We start from the raw sequence: 21,072 nt of genomic DNA on the forward strand, positions 1-21,072 counted from the left end.
TCCCCCTACCTCCACCCGCCCACCATCATCACCACCACCATCACCATCACTACCACTACCACCATCAAAATACACTCACCATCATCATGAAATTGAAACTCTATTTTTACACTTTTGAATTTTTCTTGAATTTCAACCATTTTAATTCAAACTTCATATCAACTGCTTCTGCAACATCAAAATCCAACTCCATTAAACATTCAAAAGTGATAAATGGAGCTTTAATGATATGATTTTTTTAAAAATAAGGCTTCAATGGAGCTTCAATGGTGTTGAAGATCTTTAATGGATATTTAAATGATATGATTTAACTACAAAATGGAGCTTTAATGATATGATTTAAACAAAAAAAAAAAATCTTCAATGAAGCTTTAATGGTGTTGAAGAAGAAAGGGTGGTTGGGGGGGGGGGTGTAATTTTAAAAAGAAAATAAATATTTTTTTTAAAAAAAGAATATAAATTATATATTAAATTATTTACACGTGGCAGCTTTTAATTGGTCAAAAAATAAATTTTGAGCCCTTTCACGCGCCTGTGGCACGTGTATACACGCAGAGGATCAAAATAATGTATTTGTAACGGAATAAAGAAGAATCGTGGGGTAATAAGTCGAAGTTAAAGTTTAAGTATCTTTTTATAAAACTCGGATAAGATCAGGGATATTTTTGTATTTACTCATATTAGAGATATAATTCTATCGAATAAGAATTCTAATAGGAAGAAGTCCAAACCAGTGGATAAAAGAATAAAAGAATTTCATAGCTAGGATTAAAATTAAGCCTATGACCTAAACAAATTTTAAACTCCATTTACCACAATATTAAAAATCTCTCACGTGTCAAAGAGATTTAACAACTTATATATGTACAAAAAATTGCTTATAACCTTTTAGCATGGTAGAAATTTTTGACGGAGGGATTCAATTGAATTTCCTTCAGTGGAGTTGGTCCCACAGATGATAATAGGTAGCGGCCAGTCATCATCAGATTTATTGGTAATGAAGATGGTTTCATAGACCAAGGAAGCTATGGCAGCACCAACGAATGTACCAAGCCAGTGGACCCAGTGGTTATTCCATGTCCAGCTGACAATTGCTTGACCAAAGAGCCCGGCAGGGTTCATTGCTGCACCAAAAAGGGTACCACCAGACAAAATGTTGGCACAAACAGTGAAACCAACTGCAATTGGGGCAATGATCACACATGAGTTACTTCTCTTGGGGTCAATAGAAGTTGCATAAACTGTGTAAACAAGCCCAAATGTCGTCACTATCTCAAAAACAACTGCATTGCGTAGTGTAGGAGGGAATGATGATACTTCCCCATCACCAACGGAATACTTGAGGAGCAAGCAAGCCACGACAGAACCAAGCAATTGAGCAATCCAATATAAAACACTCCTATATAAGGTAATGTGACCTCCAATAAAGGCGCCAAAGGTGACAGCAGGGTTAACATGACCCCCAGATTTGTTTGTGGCCATTAAAACTGCTACATAAAGAGCAAATGAATGGTTTATCGCGGCAGCAATCAGCCCGGATTGCACTGTTGATTCGCCGCTCGTCAACCTAGATGATGCGGCAAAGCCTTCAGCGGCGAAAATATAAGTAAGCATGGAAATGAATTCAGCTACGGCAGCCTTCAGGGTATCAGGATGGGTAGCCTCTTTCAAATTTCCAATGACAATTGGCATTTTTGTTTCTCTGAAAGATGAAAATTAATTTTAATGAGTTATTAGCTGCAGCTGCTGCAACTTAGTACTCAATTTCGTTTTTGTTATTGTTGCTTTCCTTCTAAATAGCTAGGCCTCTTTATATGGTATATAAGTGCATGAATAAACAATTCTGTTGGAAACAACACATTTTGTAAGACAGCAAGCCATTTCTGACGAATAAAAAGACAACATTCCAATATGCAAGGTTGACTAAGTACTGTGCACATGCATTTCAAACTAATATTCCACGTGCTATTGAAATGAATTATTTTGTAAACTATAGTAACCAACTACTACTACTATTTTATTATCAAACTAATGCAGCAAATACAGTAGTAACCAGCAACTACTATTTCATTAATTAAACTAATGCTAGCTGCACATGCAATATTTCATTTTACTAGTAGTATATATTTTTGACCTTGCTACTTAAGGGAAGACGATTCAAGAGAAGATCAGGGAATTTACCTCGCAGTTACGCAATCTACAAGAAAAAAGAGAAATTACCTACAAATTATGTTTCTAAATTATTCGGAGCTAGCCGAACTTTTTAATAATTAGTCACTAATCCGTTACTTATTTCAATTAATTACCAACCAATTGTGTTGTTTAGTAAGGCTTATTTCTATCATGTCCTCTCTAATAATATTAATTACAGTCAAACATCTGTGTAGTCACAGCGTTTGTTCGAAAACTTCATCGCTAAAGCAGAGAGGCGTTGTTATACATGTACAATAGTGTTTGATGTTTAATTTAAATCTCATTAAACTTTTATAAATTAAAATATAAAAAATTATTTCTTTATGCATTTTATGTTATAAACAAAAACAAAATACTTAGCTAGTTAAATTTGAAAATCTCAATTGATTTTCATAATTCATTATTGAAAGGACGAATACATTACTAAAAAAATTCATAACTAAATATATAGTACCGACAAAAAATTAAAATCTAAGAATCATATGCATTTATAATTAATCGAAAGTTTGAATAATCCAAGCATGATGCAAGAATTATATAATTATAGGTTGTTTGATAAACTCTAATCTCTTAATATCTCTTGAATTGACGAAGATCTTTGTCCAAACTTTTAACACAAGGGTATTCAATTGCTTTCCCTTGAAGGTTGTTTATGAGCTTAACAGTTGACTCTAATACTATATCACCCCAAGTAGCAGTACGTTGAGGCTCTTCATCAGCACATAGTATATTTTCTTATAAAATATCAACATTACATAATATATTTGAGTAAGTTATTGTAGAGAGATAATTTTACAAAAAGTGTACCGTTGTAAAATCTGTGATTGATGTTATAGGTAGAATGTCGTTATAAAAAAGGTAAAAAATATAACATAGAAGAACGAATTAGAAAAAAAAAAAATAGAAGGCAATAAGGAAATATCACCAAAAGTGAGGGAAAACAAAAGCACCATCAGAGAGTGTGGACTAAAATGTGTTACCCTACTAATGGAGGAGGCATTGCATTCAGAAGTGTTGGAACCTTGAAACTTTGATGAATGACAATATGAATGAAACAAGTTGACATACGTGTTCCACTGATCCGACAAGTTCAAGAGTGTAGTCTACGGTATAAATAATTAAAAATCAGAATGAGTTAATTCAGTGCAACTGAAAACTTCAACTTACTGATCACGTGGGGAATAGAACAAGTTAAATTTGATTCAAACACGTTGAGTTGAAAAATGAATCATATGTGAAGAAGGAGTTTCACTTTTGAGCATATCCTTAAGAGTCCTATGTGTAGAAGGAGAAAGATTCTGAAAATTGAAGAAGTCTATGCAAAATGTACAATTTGAAGGACTCTTTGGAGAGTTGGAGTTTGACTACAACACTAAGGAGACAAGAGTTGGAATTGAAGAAGGAGTCTCACTTGAAGTAGAACTCTATGCAATGAGAGTTATGATTGAAGAGGGAGTTTGAAATGAAGAATGACTCTTTGAAGAGTTGTGCTTAAATGGAAGATGCATCAGTCAGAATAAACTACGCACTTAAAAAGCAGAAAAGAACAATCGACAGATTGACTTCACGAAGTAGAAACACATTGAAGAACCTAGTCCTAAGTATAGAATCGAGCTAAGAGTTTTAGCGTTGATTTTTAGAGTTTTCATTGTGTTTGAAATATTGATGTGATATTAGTTTCAGTGTGTTATAACACTACTAAAAAAAAGGCAAAAACCGACCACAAATTGTGGTCGGATTTTAATTTTTTTTTAATTTTTTTTTAAAAAGCAACCACAAGTGGTAGATTTTTATTTTAAAAAATCAAAATAATTTTAGTATTAATTATTATTTATTTTGCAACTGAAAAAAAACAAAACAATCGACCACTGGTGGTCGATTTTTTGAAAAAAAAAATAATTAAAATATATATGAAAAACCAACCATTAGTGATCGGTTTTGTTGAAAAAAATAATTAAAAAATATATAAAAAAAAAGCCAACCACTTGTGGTCGGCTTTTTATATATTTTTAATTTTTAAAAAAAAAATCAACCACTTGTGATCGATTTTTTTATTTTTTTATTTTTTTAAAAAAAAACAACCACAAGTGGTCAATTTTTTTTTTTTAAAAAATATTAATAATTAATTAAATAATTTTATTATTAATTATTTATTTTTCAAATAAAAATTTAAAAAATAATATAAAACCGACCACTTGTGGTCGGTTATTTAAATTTTTATTTTTTTTAAAAAGCGATCATAAATGGTTGATTTTATATTTTAAACTAGTGAAAAGAAGCCCGTGCAAAGCACAGGCCCAACATCTATTCCAAATTAATATTATAATAATAATCATATCAATTAATGTGACATTTTTTGAATTTTAAAAATTAAATAAATTATGACAAGAAAATTCAAGTCTCTGCATCAGAATTTATGATAAATGTATATTTTTTTAATTTATTTTTTAAAAGACCGACTACTCGCCGTTGGTTTTTGAACTAAAAAAAATTAAAAAGTAAATAATTTTTAGTAACACCTAAATATATATATGTAATCAAATATATATTTTATTTATATAAAATAAAAATATAATTATATATCTATATATATATATATATATAATGTAATATATATATATAATTTTTTAAAATTACACTTATCACACGTAATCGATAGTCAGTATAATAATAATAATAAAATTCAATAATTCTTAAATTTTGTGACAAAATTACACTAAAAATAATAAAAGAATTACGTTAAACATAATCTTTATCTTTTACTTATGTTTAAATATATATAATAAATATTTTCCTTTGTATATACGTTAAGTGACGTTAAGCATGCATAATCTTTGTATAATGAATATGTGTATATATATGTCATACCATTGAGATAATGATATTATGTTACTCTTCCAATAATAATTAATAATGTAATATATAAATAATAATTTATCAAAATATAATGACCATGTTCTATTATAAGGTAATGTACTTGTGGATGTGATATATATAGTATACGTTCAAGAGTTCGTATATATATATATATATATATATGAATATGTGTATATATATGTCATACCGTTGAGATAATGATATTATGTTACTCTTTTAGTCAAAATTAATAATGTAATATATAAATAATAATTCATCAAAATATAATGATCGTGTTCTATTATGCCTTAGGTTTTATTTGCTTCTAACGGAGAAATAGACTAGAGGTCGTGAATTATCAACAGAGAATCGGAAGCTACCAACCTTCTGTTTAATGATTGATGCCGTAACTGGATTAATCTACCTGAGATAACATCCTATTGGAAATAGATAAGTTATCTAAGTTCGAGAGAATTAGATAATAAATTGTCTGGTGAGGTCGAGAGATAAGTTAGAAAGTATCATAGTCAAGGATAGTCTGTTGTTTTACTTACTTCAAGAATCCCAAGCACTACCTAGTACCTGTAAAGTCCCAAAATCCATGGTGAACATAACTCTGGTTTCCCATTTATATTGATTACAAACATTAATATTGAAGTGACAACATTACTTGATACTTTCAAAACCCCCATCTTAATTTTATATTTTCATACCATTTGTTTGAATTGAACTTGTAGCTATAGCTTCAAATTAGCTTAATCGCCACTCACATTGTTCCCTGTGGATTCGAACCTGACTCCAAAGTTGGGTAAATATATTGACGACGACTGTCTTACACTAATTTGAGGTGTAAGTTGAGCGTTATCACTCAGCTATCAGTATTTAAGACCCCGCAAAATTCCTAAGCTTAATCCAGTCCTTTAAGCTTGTCAAGGCGTCCCAGACTTAGAAAAAAAAGTACTAGCTAAGTTTCCAGTCTTAGTTTATTTTTGTCCTTCGAAGGTTGGCAATCTCATTTTGCGACCTTAAAGTCCTATAATAGTTTATATTTTTGTTAATTCATGATCAGGAAGGTCATTAGGTGTTTCCGAACAAGTTTTGGAATTTTTGGAACTCGTTTAGATCACGTTTGGTGTCTTAAAAAAGTGCACCGATGCGATTTTGGCGCGCCGCGTCGCCTATCACATTGGTTAACATGGTTGAAGGTTTTCAGTGTCAAAACAACTGAGGCTTAGAGTAATCATGGTGCTACGTGTTGGGTTTCGTGTCGATGTCATCGACGTGTTGTATCGCTAATCGCGTCGATGCCCAGTTTTCAGTCATTAAATGACCGTGTCTTTAAGGGTAAATAGGTCATTTTCCCATGAACCAAGTCAGCCCCAAACATGAAATTGATCCCTAAATGACCTAAATATTTCATTATTCACACAAGTTTCCCTAAAATTCATCATTCTCTCTCAAAAGCAAGAAACTCTAGTTTCAAAATTCAAGAACAAGGCCCAAGAATTCCTTCAAGAACCCTTAAGGATTTACATTCTAAGGTATGTCAAGTGTTCATCCAAGGATCTCTTTCATCCTTGGAGTCCAAGGATCCAATTTTAAATTATAAATTTTGATATTCATGTTGTGGATTGATTATGATCATGTTGATGTGTTGTATGATTCCAAGTTGGAATCTTTAGTGTGTTTTCATGATATTGTGTTAGCATGTAGATTGAATTTCATGAAATTGGGTTCATTAATATAGCCATGATGTAATTGTTTAATGTTCATGCCTAAGCCTAAGTATATGTATTTCATGTGTATGACAAAATGCCTAAGTGAGTAGAATTGTATTTTATGAACCCTTACTGATTTACATAATGAACTTAGGCTATAACTACATATTCAAAATGACTCCCATGCTAATGTTATGTCTTGTGGTGAATTGATAGAGTGTTCATGAGACTAGATTGTGAACTTATGATATGTTGGAATGTATTCCTATTCATGTACAAGACTATGAGTATCAAGTGTATCATGAAATCCCTCAATGGTTATATTATGAATTGTTAACAATTGTTAAGAGCTCAAGAAGTGTCATGTCCTGTTTATTCTCATGCTATCGAGTCTTGGGGTATTTAATACCCGACAATTTAGCTGTGTGCCTAGATCCAGTGTCAGTTTCAAGATAATCTCAGTTACGCCATGATTAGTAGTATTCTCAGTCGGTTTCAGAACTCAGTAGAATTCAGTTAGTTACATGACTCAGGAAAACTCAGTAATCTCATGAACTCAGTCAGTTAAAAGAATTTAGTAATATTTCTTCAGTCCACGGAACTCAGTGAACTCAGTCCAGTTTATCTCAGTATAATTAGTTCAGTGTCTATTCAATTGGACTAAAGATTCAGCACCGAGCGAACTCAAGGATGAGGAAACACACTGACAGTAGATGGTGTGACAGTTAGAAGTAATCCTTGCGTTCCAGAACTATATAGCCAGCATAGGTTGAGATATCAACATTGACAATTGAGGGTTGATGAGGTGGATTAATACCGCCAGTTGAGATTCCCACCATTCTCCTTTGGGGACACGGCCAGATGAGGGTCACTCACAGCTTGTCTTTACTAGTGGCGCGTTATTGACACCCTCCAATTGGGATTACAGACTGGACCCCAACTCAGCTATATTGCTTTATTTGGGGCATGTCGGTTAGATGATTACCTCCCATAGCCACAATCTTAGTCTCGGTCTTAGTAATAAAACTCAGATAGTTCTACAGATTTTAGGACTGTCAGATACAGTCACTCAGTTTAGTATGGAACTCAGCTAGTTCCATCAGAATCAGGACTGTCAGATACAATAACCCAGCATCATTTATATCAATTATCATTAATTCGTGTTATAAAAAAACTCAGTATTGTAAATTCTCATGATTTCAGTTATAGTCTATATAGTCATGCATGTATTCTCATTCAGTTATTCTCATGCTATTCAGTCAGATATAGTTCATGCATATGAACCCTTGCATTCATCCTTACCTTACTTTGCATACCAGTACATTCACACGTACTGATGCATACTTTTTTTTGTCCTATGGTATTTTATACCATAGGTTCAAACATACGAGCTCCAGAGCATCCTTAGCAGTTCAGATTCAGCTAGCAGCTGTAGGATGTAGTGAGTCCTCATCATTTGAGGATAACATGATTTTTTCATTATTTTAGTTCAGTTTTCACTAGACGGAGTTAGTTGGGGATATGTCCCATCAACTCCTTATTCAAATAGTTTAGAGACTTTCAGACTAGATAGTTAGACTATAGCATGTTCAGACAGTTATTTTAGTGTTGGTATTGTTATACTGCATTAACAGTTATGTTTTAGTTTTGAACCTTATGGCATTTCAGCCCATTCTTCCGTATATTTTAGTATCATTATACAGCTATTGCAGCAGGTACCAATCATGGGTTAGCTAGTAGTCCTTCGGAATTGTTAGCACCATGTAGCATTTGGGGTACTAGACTCGGGGTGGTACAAACTTTGTATTAGAGCCTAAGGTTTAGTAGAGTCCGAGGAAGTCTGAAAGTCACATCTAGTAGAGTCTTGTGCATGGGTATGTAGCACGCTACATTTATATACAGGAGGTTATGAGATGTTTTAGGAACAGTTTCTCTTCTTTCAGTATTCATGTCGCGCAAGTGAGCATGAGCTCAAATTTAACTCTTAGTCTAATCCATTCCTTCCTTTTGTTTACAGAACATGCCTCCTAAAAGGACAAATAAGAGGAAAAATAGAAATCAGTCAGTCCCTCAGCCCGTTCAGGAAGATCCTCTGGACGGACATATTTCTCATGTAGAGTTCAGAGATGCATTCACTACTCTTGATAATTTAGTTGCTACTCAGAATGTATGGCCAGTTGTCATTCCGGCCAATCCCGTGGCCAACACTACTGCAGCTAGGATTCGGGACTTCACCCAAATGAATCCTCCATCTCTTTTTGGGTCTAAGTCAAATGAGGGCCCTCAAAAATTTCTTGATCAGGTTCAAAAGGTTATAGATAGCATGGGGTTACTGTTAGTGAGAGTGCTGATCTAGATGTATATCAGTTGCAGTATGTGGCTCACACATGGTTCAAACAGTGAAAAGCAGAGAGGGCCAAAGATGCAGGGTCCGTTGAGTGGGAGGAGTTTGCCACTACCTTCTTAGATAGATTCTTTCCCCTAGAGCTGAGAAAAGCTAAGGTGTTAGAGTTTATCAACCTCAGGTAGGGCAACATGACAGTGAAAGAGTATTCTCTTAAGTTTACTCAATTAGCCAGGTATGTTCCTCATGCGGTGGCAGATATCAGGGCTAAGATGAGTAAGTTTATTTCTGTGGTGAATGATAGTGTGGTCAAGGAGTGCAGGACTTCCATGTTGATTAGTGAGATGGACATAGCCAGGCTTATGATCCATGATCAACAGATAAAGGAGTAGAAGGTTAAACAAAAGGAAAAAAATAGAATAAGAAGGCTAGAATAGGTAGCTTCAATTTCAGTCAACCTAAGTCGGGGGGTGGAAATTATTCTCAGTTTTGCCCAAAGTCATCCATTATAGTTCCTTTCTCAGCCAGTGCTCCGATTCCTAAGTTCAAGAATAGTAACAAAGATAGGGCGCCAGGCTCTAAGTCTGAAGGTAGTGTTAGCAGTGCCCGCACTCATAATCTTTATCAGACTTATGGCAAGAACCATTAGGGTATTTGCAGGACTGGCAGCGATGTTTGTTTCAGATGTGGCAAGACAGGCCATAGAGTCAGAGATTATGCCTAGTTAAGTTTTCAGGGTCAGCATAATCATTTCTCAGCTCAGTTTGGTCACCCAAACCAGCAGGGTGCCACTTCCAGTGCCACCAGTGGGCAATGCCCAAATAGACTATATGCTCTAGTCCCGACAAAATCAGGAAAATTCTCCTGATGTTGTCACTGGTACGTTACAGGTCTTTCATATACATGTTTACGCTTTGCTAGATCCAAGAGCTTCTTTGTCTTTTGTTACTCCTTCTATAGCAGTTGATTTCGGAGTCAGTCCTGAAATTCTAGCAGAGCCCTTTTCAGTCTCTATCCCATGGGTAAAACTATCATATCCAGGCGGGTATACAGGAACTGCTCGATTATGATATCTTAGAAAGTCACTTCAGTGGACTTGTCGAATTAGAGATGACTGATTTTGATGTCATTCTCGGCAAGGATTGGCTTCATTTCTGCTATGCCACAGTCGACTGTAGAAACAAAATTGTCCAGTTTCAGTTTCAGTTTCTAAATGAACACGTCTTAGAGTAAAGGGGTAGTACTTCAGCCTTCAAGGGACATCTTGTTTCCTACCTACGGGCAAGGAAAATGATATCTAAGAAATTTTTCTATCATTTTGTTCAAGTTAAGGACTCTAGTTCCGAAACTCCCAGTCTTGAATCAGTCCCAGTAGTGAATGAATATTCAGATGTCTTTCCTGAAGATTTTCCAGGAATTTCTCCCGAAAGGGAAATAGACTTCGGCATAGACCTTCTCCCAGATACTCAGCCCATATCTATTCTGTCATATAGAATGGCACCAATAGAACTCAGAAAATTAAAAGAGCAGTTGAAGAATCTCCTAGACAATGGGTTCATCAGAACCAGTGTGTCCCCGTGAGGTACACCAGTTCTATTCGTGCGAAAGAAAGATTGTTCTCTTAGAATGTGCACAGACTACCGTCAGCTCAATAAGGTCACAGTCAAGAACAAGTATCCACTTCCCAAAATCGATGACTTTTTTTACCAACTCCAGGGTTCCATTTATTTCTCTAAGATATACCTCAGATCAGGATATCATCAGCTTAGAGTTAGAGAATATAACATTCCGAAAATAGCCTTCCGAACTCGGTATAGTTACTTCAAATTCTTAGTCCTGTCCTTTGGTCTTACCAATACCCCAGCCGCTTTCATGGACTTGATAAACTGTGTGTTCAAGCAGTACTTGGACATGTTCATCATAGTCTTCATAGATGATATTCTTGTCTATTTTTGCAGTGAGCATGATCATGCAGACCATCTCAGAATAGTATTGTAGAATCTCAGGAATCATCGGTTGTTCCCCAAATTCAATAAGTAGAAATTTTGGCTAAGGTCGGTAGCATTCTTTGGTCATATCATTTCCGGTGATGGCATTAGACTTGATCCTCAAAAGACCAAGGTAGTGAGAAATTGGCCTCGCCCTGTCTCTCCATTAGATATCAGGAATTTCTTGGGTTTGGCTGGCTATTACAAATGGTTTGTTGAGGAATTTTCTTCAATTGCATCCCCTATGTCCAGATTGACTCAGAAGAAAGTCAAGTTTCAGTGGTTAGATCCTTGCGAGAAGAGTTTTTAGAAGTTGAAGACTTGACTCACCTCAGCTCCAGTTTTGGCTCTTCTAGGCGGTTCAGATGGGTTCATAGTGTACTGTGATACATCCAGAGTAGGTTTGGGTTGTGTCCTCATGCAACATGGTAAGGTCATAGCCTATGCCTCTAGGTAGGTTAAACCCCACGAGAAGAATTATCCGACTCATGATCTTGAGTTAGCAGTCGTAGTTTTTGCCTTGAAGATTTGGAGGCATTACTTATATGGGGTGCATGTAGATGTGTTCACAAATCACAAAAGCCTTTAGTACGTATTCTCTCATAAAGATCTTAACCTCCGTTAGATAAGGTGGTTAGACCTCTTGAAAGATTATGACATGAGTGTCTTTTATCATCCGGGCAAGGACAATGTAGTGGTTGATGCTCTCAGTAGACTCTCTATAGGTATTTTTGCTCATGTTGAGGACAGTAAGAAAAAATTAGATCAGGAAGTTTATCATCTTACCAGACTAGGTGTCCGCTTAGTCGACTCGATAAAAGGTAGATTATGGGTTCAGAATAGTTCAGAATCATCTCTCGTTTTGAAATTAAGGAAGTGCATAGGTGACCCAGCAGTCGTAGTCCCTGTTGAGGGCATAGATATTCAAGATAGTCTCTCATATAAGGAAATTCTAGTCAAAATTCTTGACTATTAGACTCGTAGATTGAGGAACAAAGAAGTCCCTCTAGTCAAAGTTCTTTGGCGAAATCAGTCCATTGATGGAGCTATTTGGGAAGTAGAAGCAGACATACGGACCAAGTATCCTCACCTCTTCTCCGCAAACTCAGACTCAGCCCAAGGTAATAGCTTTCCTTAAGCTTATTCAGTTTCATGTTCAAATTTTAGTTATAAACTTGGTATTCAGCTCCATGCTCAGTTTTCATTTCAAACTTGGTATTTTACCATTACATGTTTAGTCGCATGTTCATGAGTCAGTTTAGTCAGGTATTAACGCATCAGATATGCATGATCAGTTTATCAGTACTCTCAGTCATGCATTCATGTATTAGCTCAGTCATGAAATCATGCATCAGATATGCATGCTCAGTATGAATTTCAGTAATGTCAGTATGTAGTCTTGTTTCAGTTGTTCATGTTCAGTAGGTACTTCAGCTTATCATTTTTCCCATCTCAGTCAGTCTCATTCAAATACGAATGTTCCCAAAAGGGAGATATTATAAGACCCTGCAAAATTCCTAAGCTTAATCCAGTCCTTTAAGCTTGTCAAGGGGGCCTAGACTTAGAAAAAAATCCTAGCTAAGTTTCTAGACTTAGTTTATTTTTGGCCTTTGAAGGTTGGCAATCTTATTTTCCGACATTAATGTGCTTTATTAGTTTATATTTTTGTTGATTCATGATCAGGGAGGTCATTAGGTGTTCCCAAACAAGTTTCGGATTTTTTGAAACTCATTTAGACCACGTTTGGTGTCTCAAAATAGTGCACCAACATGATATTGGCGTGGCGCGGCGCCTATGCATTGGTTAACATTGTTCCAGGTTGCCAGTGTCAAAAATACTGAGGCTTAGCACGATTATGGCGTGACGCATCGGGTATCGCATTGATGCCATCGATTCATCGTATCGCCAATCGCGTTGATGCTTAGTTTTTAGTCATTAAATGACCGCATCTTTAAGGGTAAATAGGTCATTTTTCCATGAACCAGGTCAGCTCCAAATACGAAATTGATCCCTAAATGACCTAAATATTTCATTATTCACACAAGTTTCTCCAAAATTCATCATTCTCTCTCAAAAGCAAGAAACCCTAGTTTAAAAATTCAAGAACAAGGCTCAAGAATTCCTTCAAGAACCCTTAAGGATTTACGTTCTAAGGCATGTAAAGTGTTCGTCCAAGGATCCCTTTCATCCTTGGAGTCCAAGGATCCAATTTTAAATTATAAATTTTGATATTCATGTTGTGGATTTATTATGATCATGTTGATGTGTTGTATGATTCCCAAGTTGGAATCTTTTAGTGTGTTTTCATGATATTGTGTTAGAATGTAGATTGAATTTCATGAAATTAGGTTGATTAATATAGCCATGATGCAATTGTTTAATATTCATGCCTAAGCCTACGTATATGCATTCCATGTGTATGACAAAATGCCTAAGTGAGTAGAATTGTATTTTATGAACCCTTACTGATCTACATGATAAACTTAGGCTATAACTACATGTTCAAAATGACTCCCATGCTAATGTTATGTCTTGTGATGAATTGATGGAGTGTTCATGAGACTAGATTGTGAACTTATGATATGTTGGAATGCATTCCTATTCATGTACAAGACTATGAGTATCAAGTGCATCATGAAATCCCTCAATGGTTGTATTATCAATTGTTATGAGCTCTAGAAGTGTCATGTCCTATTTATTTCATGCTATCGAGTCCTGGGGGTATTCAATACCCGACAATTTAGCTGTGTGCCTAGAGCCAATATCAGTTTCAAGATAATCTCAATCACACTATGATCAGTAATATTCTCAGTCAGTTTCAGAACTCAGTAGAATTCAGTCAGTTACATAACTCAGAAAAACTCAGTAATCTCATGAACTCTGTTAATTAACAAAATTCAATAATATTCCGTCAATCCACAACACTCAATGAACTCAGTCCAGTTCATTTTATTATAGTTAGTTTAGTGTCTATTTTGTTGGGAGTAGGATTCAGCACCAAGCGAACCCAAGGATGAGGGCACACACTAACAGTAAAGGGTGTGACACTTAGAAGCAATCCTTGTATTCTAGAACTATGTAGCCAGCATAGGTTGATACATCAATACTGACAGTTGAGGGTTGATGAGGTGGATTAACACTGCCAGTTGAGGGTCCCACCATTCACCTTTGGGGACACTGCCAGATGAGCGTCACTCACAGCTTGTCTTTACCAGTGGTGCGGTCTTGACACCCTTTCAGTTGGGGTTACAGATTGGACCCCAACTAAGCTATTTTGCTTTATTTAGGGTATGTCGATTAGATGACTACCTCTTACAGCCACAGTCTCAGTCTCAGCCTCAGTAATAAAACTCATATTGTTCTACAGATTTTAGGACTGTCAGATACAGTCACTCAGTTCAGTACAAAACTCAGCTAGTTTCATCAGAATCAGGACTGTCAGATACAGTCACCCAGTATCAGTTATATCAATTATCAGTAATTCGTGTTATCAGAAAAACTCAGTATTTAGAATTCTCATGATTTCAGTTAGTCTATATAGCCATGTATGTATTCTCATTCAGTTATTCTCATGATATTCAGTCATATATAGTTCATGCATATGAACCCTTACATTCAGCCTTACCTCACTTTGCGTACCAGTACATTCACACGTACTGACGCATACTTTTCTTTTGCGCTATGGTGTTTTATACCATAGGTTTAGACATACGAGCTCTAGAGCATCCTTAGCAGTTCAGATTCATCCAACAGTTATAGATTGCAGTGAGTCCTCATCATTAAGGATAGCATGATTTTTTTTATTATTTCAGTTCAGTTTTCAGTAGATAGAGTCAATTGGGGATATGTCCCATCAACTCCTTATTCAGACAGTTTAGAAGCTTTCAGACTAGATATTCAGACTATAGCATGTTCAAATGGTTATTTCAATTTTTGTATTGTTATACCACATTAACAGTTATGTTTCAGTTTTGATCCTTGTGGTATTTCAGCCCATTATTTTGCATATTTCAGTATCATTATACAGTTATTATAGCAAATACCGACCATGGGTTAGCTAGTGGTCCTTCGAGATTGTTAGCATCGTGTAGCATCCGCAGTAGCAGACTTAGTGCGTTACACAGTATTACAGTATCAGTAAACTCAGATATCAATTAATCAACATTCAGAACTCAGTATCCAGTATTGACATGATCTTAATTACAGTTTACGTATTCATACATGTAATCTCATTTAGTTATATTCATGCTACTCAGTCAGTTATTTGTTCATGCATATGAACCCATGCATATCAGCCTACCTCACTTAGCATGCCAGTACATTCAAAGTACCGATGCATACCTTTCTTTTGCGCTATGATATTTTATATCATTGGTTTAGACGTACAGGCTCCTGATCGTACTTAGTAGCCCATTTATCAGCAACAGACTTAGTGGTGAGTCCTTATAGTTCAAGGACAAAGTATCATATCATTTTATCATTTTAGTATTTTAGTATGCAGTAGTCGGAGTTAGTTGGGGGCTTGTCCCATCAACTCCATATTCAGACAGTTAGAGGCTTTCATACTAGAGTATTTCAGACAGATGTTTTAGTATTCAGATTTCAGTACTCGATATTGATTTTCAGTTATGAACCTTATGGAATTTACTACCTTACTTCTGCATTTATTTCAGTTATATTACTAATATAGTGTTACTATTTTTAGTACTCACAGCAGGTACCAGTCATGGGTTAGATGGTGGTCCTTCAGGGTCGCTGGCACTGGTAGCCTCCGGGGTACATACTCAAGGCGTTACAAGTACATGATATTGAGGTCTACAAGATATGTTAAAGAAAAACTCTCTAAATCTTATGTATGCCTTGATTTGCTCCTGAAGTAGCAACATCTTGAAAGAGGTTTTAAGCTATCATAATTTCATAGGTTTAAGGCACAATTATATTCTATTCTTGAGGAATGAGGATTTCGAATGTTATAAATACAGATCTATATCTTGGAGGTGAATGTGACTGGATTTAGTAAAACTTATAAATTCGAGCGTGTTCTTAGTTATAAAGGTATCACAACCCACCTCCAGAAGAGGTAGAAAAATTTAAAAAAATTGAATATCTCCAAGTTACTATGGTAAGAAATCCGAATGTAAGAAGCTACCCATGCATGATGAGATCACATGCCATAATAAACTAAAAGTTTCTTGTTTATTGATACAAAATTCTTGTCATAATAAACAAGAATTTTACTAAAAAGCATATGTCATGGTAAACTTGACGTTTACTAGTATAAAAGTTCATAAATTAACATGAGCAATTGTGATATCTCAGAGATTTATATATTGAGTATTAGACATGTATAGAAGATTTTGTTATTTGTTCTCATGATAAGTTGGGTGGACTCGAGAATGTTGGGATTAAATCTCTCAAAATCTAGAAAGAATAAGAGGTGAATATGGATTCATTCACCCATCATGTGATATGCTGAAAAGATGTGTCAATAAGATGATCACATGTATATTTATTGTCAACCTGTAGTTGACATTCATAAAGTTGCTTGCTCAAAAAAATTGAGTTAAGAACATAATTTTTATATTAATAAATATACAATTTTGTTTGGCATTAAATGCCTTCAGAAAATTGGCTAAATCATTGCTTATTAGAAAAAAGTTTTATGTGCGTGTTTGAAATATGATATTTTATACAAAAATACTTGTATGCAGGAAACCAATAAATTATGATTACCTTCTTCTCAAAGTTTGTTCAGGGCTAGGAACCATATATTTTACATCTAAATCTAAATAATTTTGATGTGCAATATATGATTAATTGATATGCCATGACGCATAAAGATGGATTCCTTAAAGAAGATAGAGGATGTATATTAGTTTTCCTAACATAAGAAGGAGATAATAAGCAGCTATGAAATATGTTAGAAATTATCATTTGATCATCATTCAAAAAATAATTCAATCAAATACCAGAAGTATTTGGTGACTCAAATTTAGTCTCATATTTCATCTATCAGTGCATCTATTGTGTGTTTGGAAGGAAAAAATCTACAACATGCATGAAGTGTGGTAGACCATAATCGGTTCCAGATGAAATAATCTTTGAAAAATAATAAGGATCAAATAATCATAATAAGGAGACAATGTGCTCTTGAAGAGCCTACGATATAACACTACTTTTTGAAACCTATAAGAGGTCTAGATAGCTGAAAATAATAAAATGGTGAGATCTCTAATTGATATGTCACATTATGATTCTATACAAAATGATATATCATTTATTATATCTTTGATATAATATTGGCGCAATATTGTGAAAGATTACGAGGATTTGAATTCAACGTTTATTTAAGCATGCAGACTTAGAAATATTTACCAAGTAACATGAAAGAATGCATCTTGATAAGTATAAAATGTATTTGATTTGCAGTACAAACAATTGAAGATGACACACATGAAATGCTGAATATTTTCATTTGACAAAACTTATATAAAAAACATTTTAAGGATTCAAAATATTTAAAGCATATAAAAGTTTCTACGAAACTTATTTATAATCTTTATATAGCATAAATTTATAATTTGAAAATTATTGGAACTCTTGGAGAGTTTTCAAAACATATAGATTATTTGCTGAACTGAGAAATGTATAAAAATGGATTGGTTATGAAGTATCATTTCTTAGTGCAATTAGTGCACTAATGTATCTTGCAAATACTACAAGTCCTGATATAGCTTGTTCGGTTAATTTTTTAACAATGTATAGTTTTGCTCCTACTAGGAGACATAGAAATAAGATCAAACACATGAGCTTATTTTATTCTAAAGATTGCAATCCCAATTTGTTGGTTATGCTGATGTTGGGTACTTATCTCACTTGCATAAAGCTTGGTCTAAAATTGGCTATGCATTCATATGTGGGGGTTCAACCATATCTTGGATATCTACAAAGCAGTCTATTATAGCCACCTCATCGAACCATGTTAAGATTATAGCTATTCATGAAGCAAGTCGAGAGTGTGCGTGATTGAGGTCCATGATACATCTCATTCTAGAAAAATATAGTTTGGAAAGTGGCAAAGCATCCATAATTTTATATGAAAATAATGCAGCATGCATAATGCATCATAAGGGATGATTCATAAAAAGAGATAGAATGAAGTATATTTTGTCAAACTTTTTCTATACCCATGAGCTCCAAAAGAATGGTGATATTAACATGCAACAAATTTTTTCAAGTGACAATGTGGATGATTTATTCACCAAGTCTCTTCCAACTGCAACTTTCAAGAAGATGGTGCACAAGATCGGGATGCAATTGTTCAAGGATGTTCTCATTAATATGAGTTGTTCTTTTCATCCTTTTTGAGTTTTGTCCCACTAGGTTTTCCTTGTAAGGTTTTTATGAGGCAGCCTATATGTGTATTATTAGATATGTGTACTCTTTTTCCTTCACTAGACTTTCTTTCCATTGAATTTTTTCTAGTAAGGTTTTAAAGAGGCATATTATCTATCATTAGACATTCAAGGTGGGGTGTTATAAATGTATTACCATATATAGTGAATGTCTATCTATAAAAAATTTAGAAACCCCAACTCTTAGGACAAAGTTAGTTTTTTCCTATAAATAAAGGAGTTTTTCTTCATTGTAATTGCACTCTCAAGAAATTCCTAAAGATAAATGAGAATCACTCTCTCTTATCTCTCCATTCATCTTCTTTTCTACTTTATATTTCATAATAATTTAGTGATAAACCTAGTCTGGCCTGCGATTGGGGAAAAATGTTTTGGTGAAAATGTTTTGACCTTTTTGGACTAGAGATGAAGTTAGTATCCGTTTTGACATTTTTGATTGAAAAATGTGTCATTTAGGTCTCTCTTTTATTAATAATCATGGTGTATAGATCAGTTTGTGTGTACCTCAACTAATTTTACGTGATACCTGTCACCTCCTACCAGCAACAGGTATCAAGTAACTCCATCCACCAAGGCAAGATTATTCAAGAAAATCACCTAGTTTTGTCTCTGTTGGGAATTGATCCTGGACCTCAAGGCGGTCAATCCACTTCATACCACTAAGCCACACCCTTGGATGTATTTAGGTCCTAAACTTTAATTTTTCTAGACTAATAAAGATGTTTCAATTTCCATTATGATAAAGTGGATATGGTAGTTAATTAAATATAATACCCCAGTTTTTTTAGCTCTAGACCCTCCAAGATATAGACAATTAAGTTAGCTTTCCAACGTCATTAGTCTCGCCTTTATTCATGATTGGGGTAAAAAGTTATGGCCAAATTACTGAAGTGTTATCAAACTACCACTACAAAGGCTCTGACAACGACTCATTATCAAACATAACGAGTCATCACCTTTGTTCCTTTGATAAAGCATCCAGGGTACAACTCGTTGTGTGGCTAAATAAGTCTTTATGAGGGACTCGTTGTCACAACATAAGGATGCTCAGGAGTTTAATCCCTGACCACGACTCTTAATAACTTGTTGTTAGTGACCATAAGTCATTATGAGGACCTGTTGTCATAACAGTGAAGAATCAAATCATTTATCCTAAGGTCACGACTTCAGTCCACGACTCATGGTCTAATACAACGAGTTGTAGCCTGAGTTATTGCGACTGTTCCCAGACAATTCCTGCCCATTCTAGTTAGGGGCTTTTTGGTCTTTTCCTTAATTCAAACTCTCTATCCACGACTTAATCATTAAATAAGCATTATTTTCCCCTTTTTAACCAGTTTTTAAAGTTTTTTTTTCTCTTCACTCTCAAGAGAGAAGGGGTAGGGTTTCTTCTAAAAATTTAACTCCCAAGACTCCAAATTCAAGCTTCCTCCAAGAAATCAGGAAATTTAGGTATGTGGGGTTTGAGTAAGGATTATCTTCCATCCTTATGCCCAAAAGTTTGATTTTTAATTGATTTTAAAGAAAGTAATTTACTAGGATTGATACCCATTTTCCTATGCTTTGAGCTTTTGATGCTTACTCATAAATTGAACATTATTTTGCATATGATTTCATGTTTACTTATGTTTTTATTCATGAAAGTGATCTTAAGTACTGATTTGATATTTGACATGAAGTTTCTATGAGATAATGAATGAAATCAAGATTTAAGCATGAGTTATAGAGTTTACAAAAAGTTCAAGCTTATAAGTTCAACAAACTATGCTTCTCTTTCTTAAATCATAATTGTACTTGTGGATTCCTGGAGTATTGATGATACTGCCATAACTACGACTCAGGTGATGAGTTGTTATCACTTGTCACGATTTGTAGGGTAGGACTCGTGGTCTCACCAGTGAGTGGCTCGGGTTGTGATCCCTTGATAACGAGTCCATAGTACAAGTCGTGATGTCACATAATGAGTCATTAGGTATCACTCGTTGTCTCAACAGTAAGATTCACCCAGGAGTCTTGTTTGGTCATGACTCCTCATCACGAGTCGTTAAGTTAGGTAACGAGTCGTGATGAGTGACTTGTAGTTATAACAGTGAAGTTGACCAAGGAGTCTTCTCAGACCACAACTCTATGTGATGACTCATCATGACATGTAATGAGTCACCATGAGGGGCTCATGGTCATAACAGTATGGTGCCAGGTTTTTGACCCTCTGGTTATGAGTCCAAGTAATGACTCATGGTTAGGCCTCACGAGTCGTTACCTAACCCATAATGGTTGGGCGTATATTTTATAATATATTTTAATTGGGGGATTTTTTGATCTTTTCCTCCCTTTACACTTAACCCACGACTTAAAAACATACAAAGGACCACTTTTCCATCAGTTACTTAAATCAAACACTACTTTCTCCTCATCAACTCCCAAGGCAAGAACACACTAGGGTTTACAAGGAATTCAACCATAGAACTCAGAACTCTGAATTCTCTCTAATTTCTCATACGTTTAAGGCATGTCTCTCATCCTTAAACTTATATTTTTACTTAGGCATAAATTGAATT

The 21,072-nt window shown here is 34.8% G+C and overlaps 1 protein-coding gene across 1 annotated transcript in view; it reads right to left on the reverse strand.

Moving 5' to 3' along the window:
• Positions 1 to 591: 591 nt before the first annotated feature.
• Positions 592 to 21,072, reverse strand: part of LOC107869768 (probable aquaporin TIP1-2) — a 28,219-nt gene continuing 7,738 nt past the window's right edge. Inside the window, exon 3 of the mRNA XM_016716208.2 lies at positions 592 to 1,702. Coding sequence (XP_016571694.2) covers positions 889 to 1,692 — 804 coding nt within the window. The 5' untranslated portion in view covers positions 1,693 to 1,702 and the 3' untranslated portion in view covers positions 592 to 888. The remainder of the gene's footprint in view (positions 1,703 to 21,072) is intronic.

This window comes from Capsicum annuum, chromosome 7 (assembly GCF_002878395.1).
Source record: "Capsicum annuum cultivar UCD-10X-F1 chromosome 7, UCD10Xv1.1, whole genome shotgun sequence".
Taxonomy (NCBI): domain Eukaryota; kingdom Viridiplantae; phylum Streptophyta; class Magnoliopsida; order Solanales; family Solanaceae; genus Capsicum; species Capsicum annuum.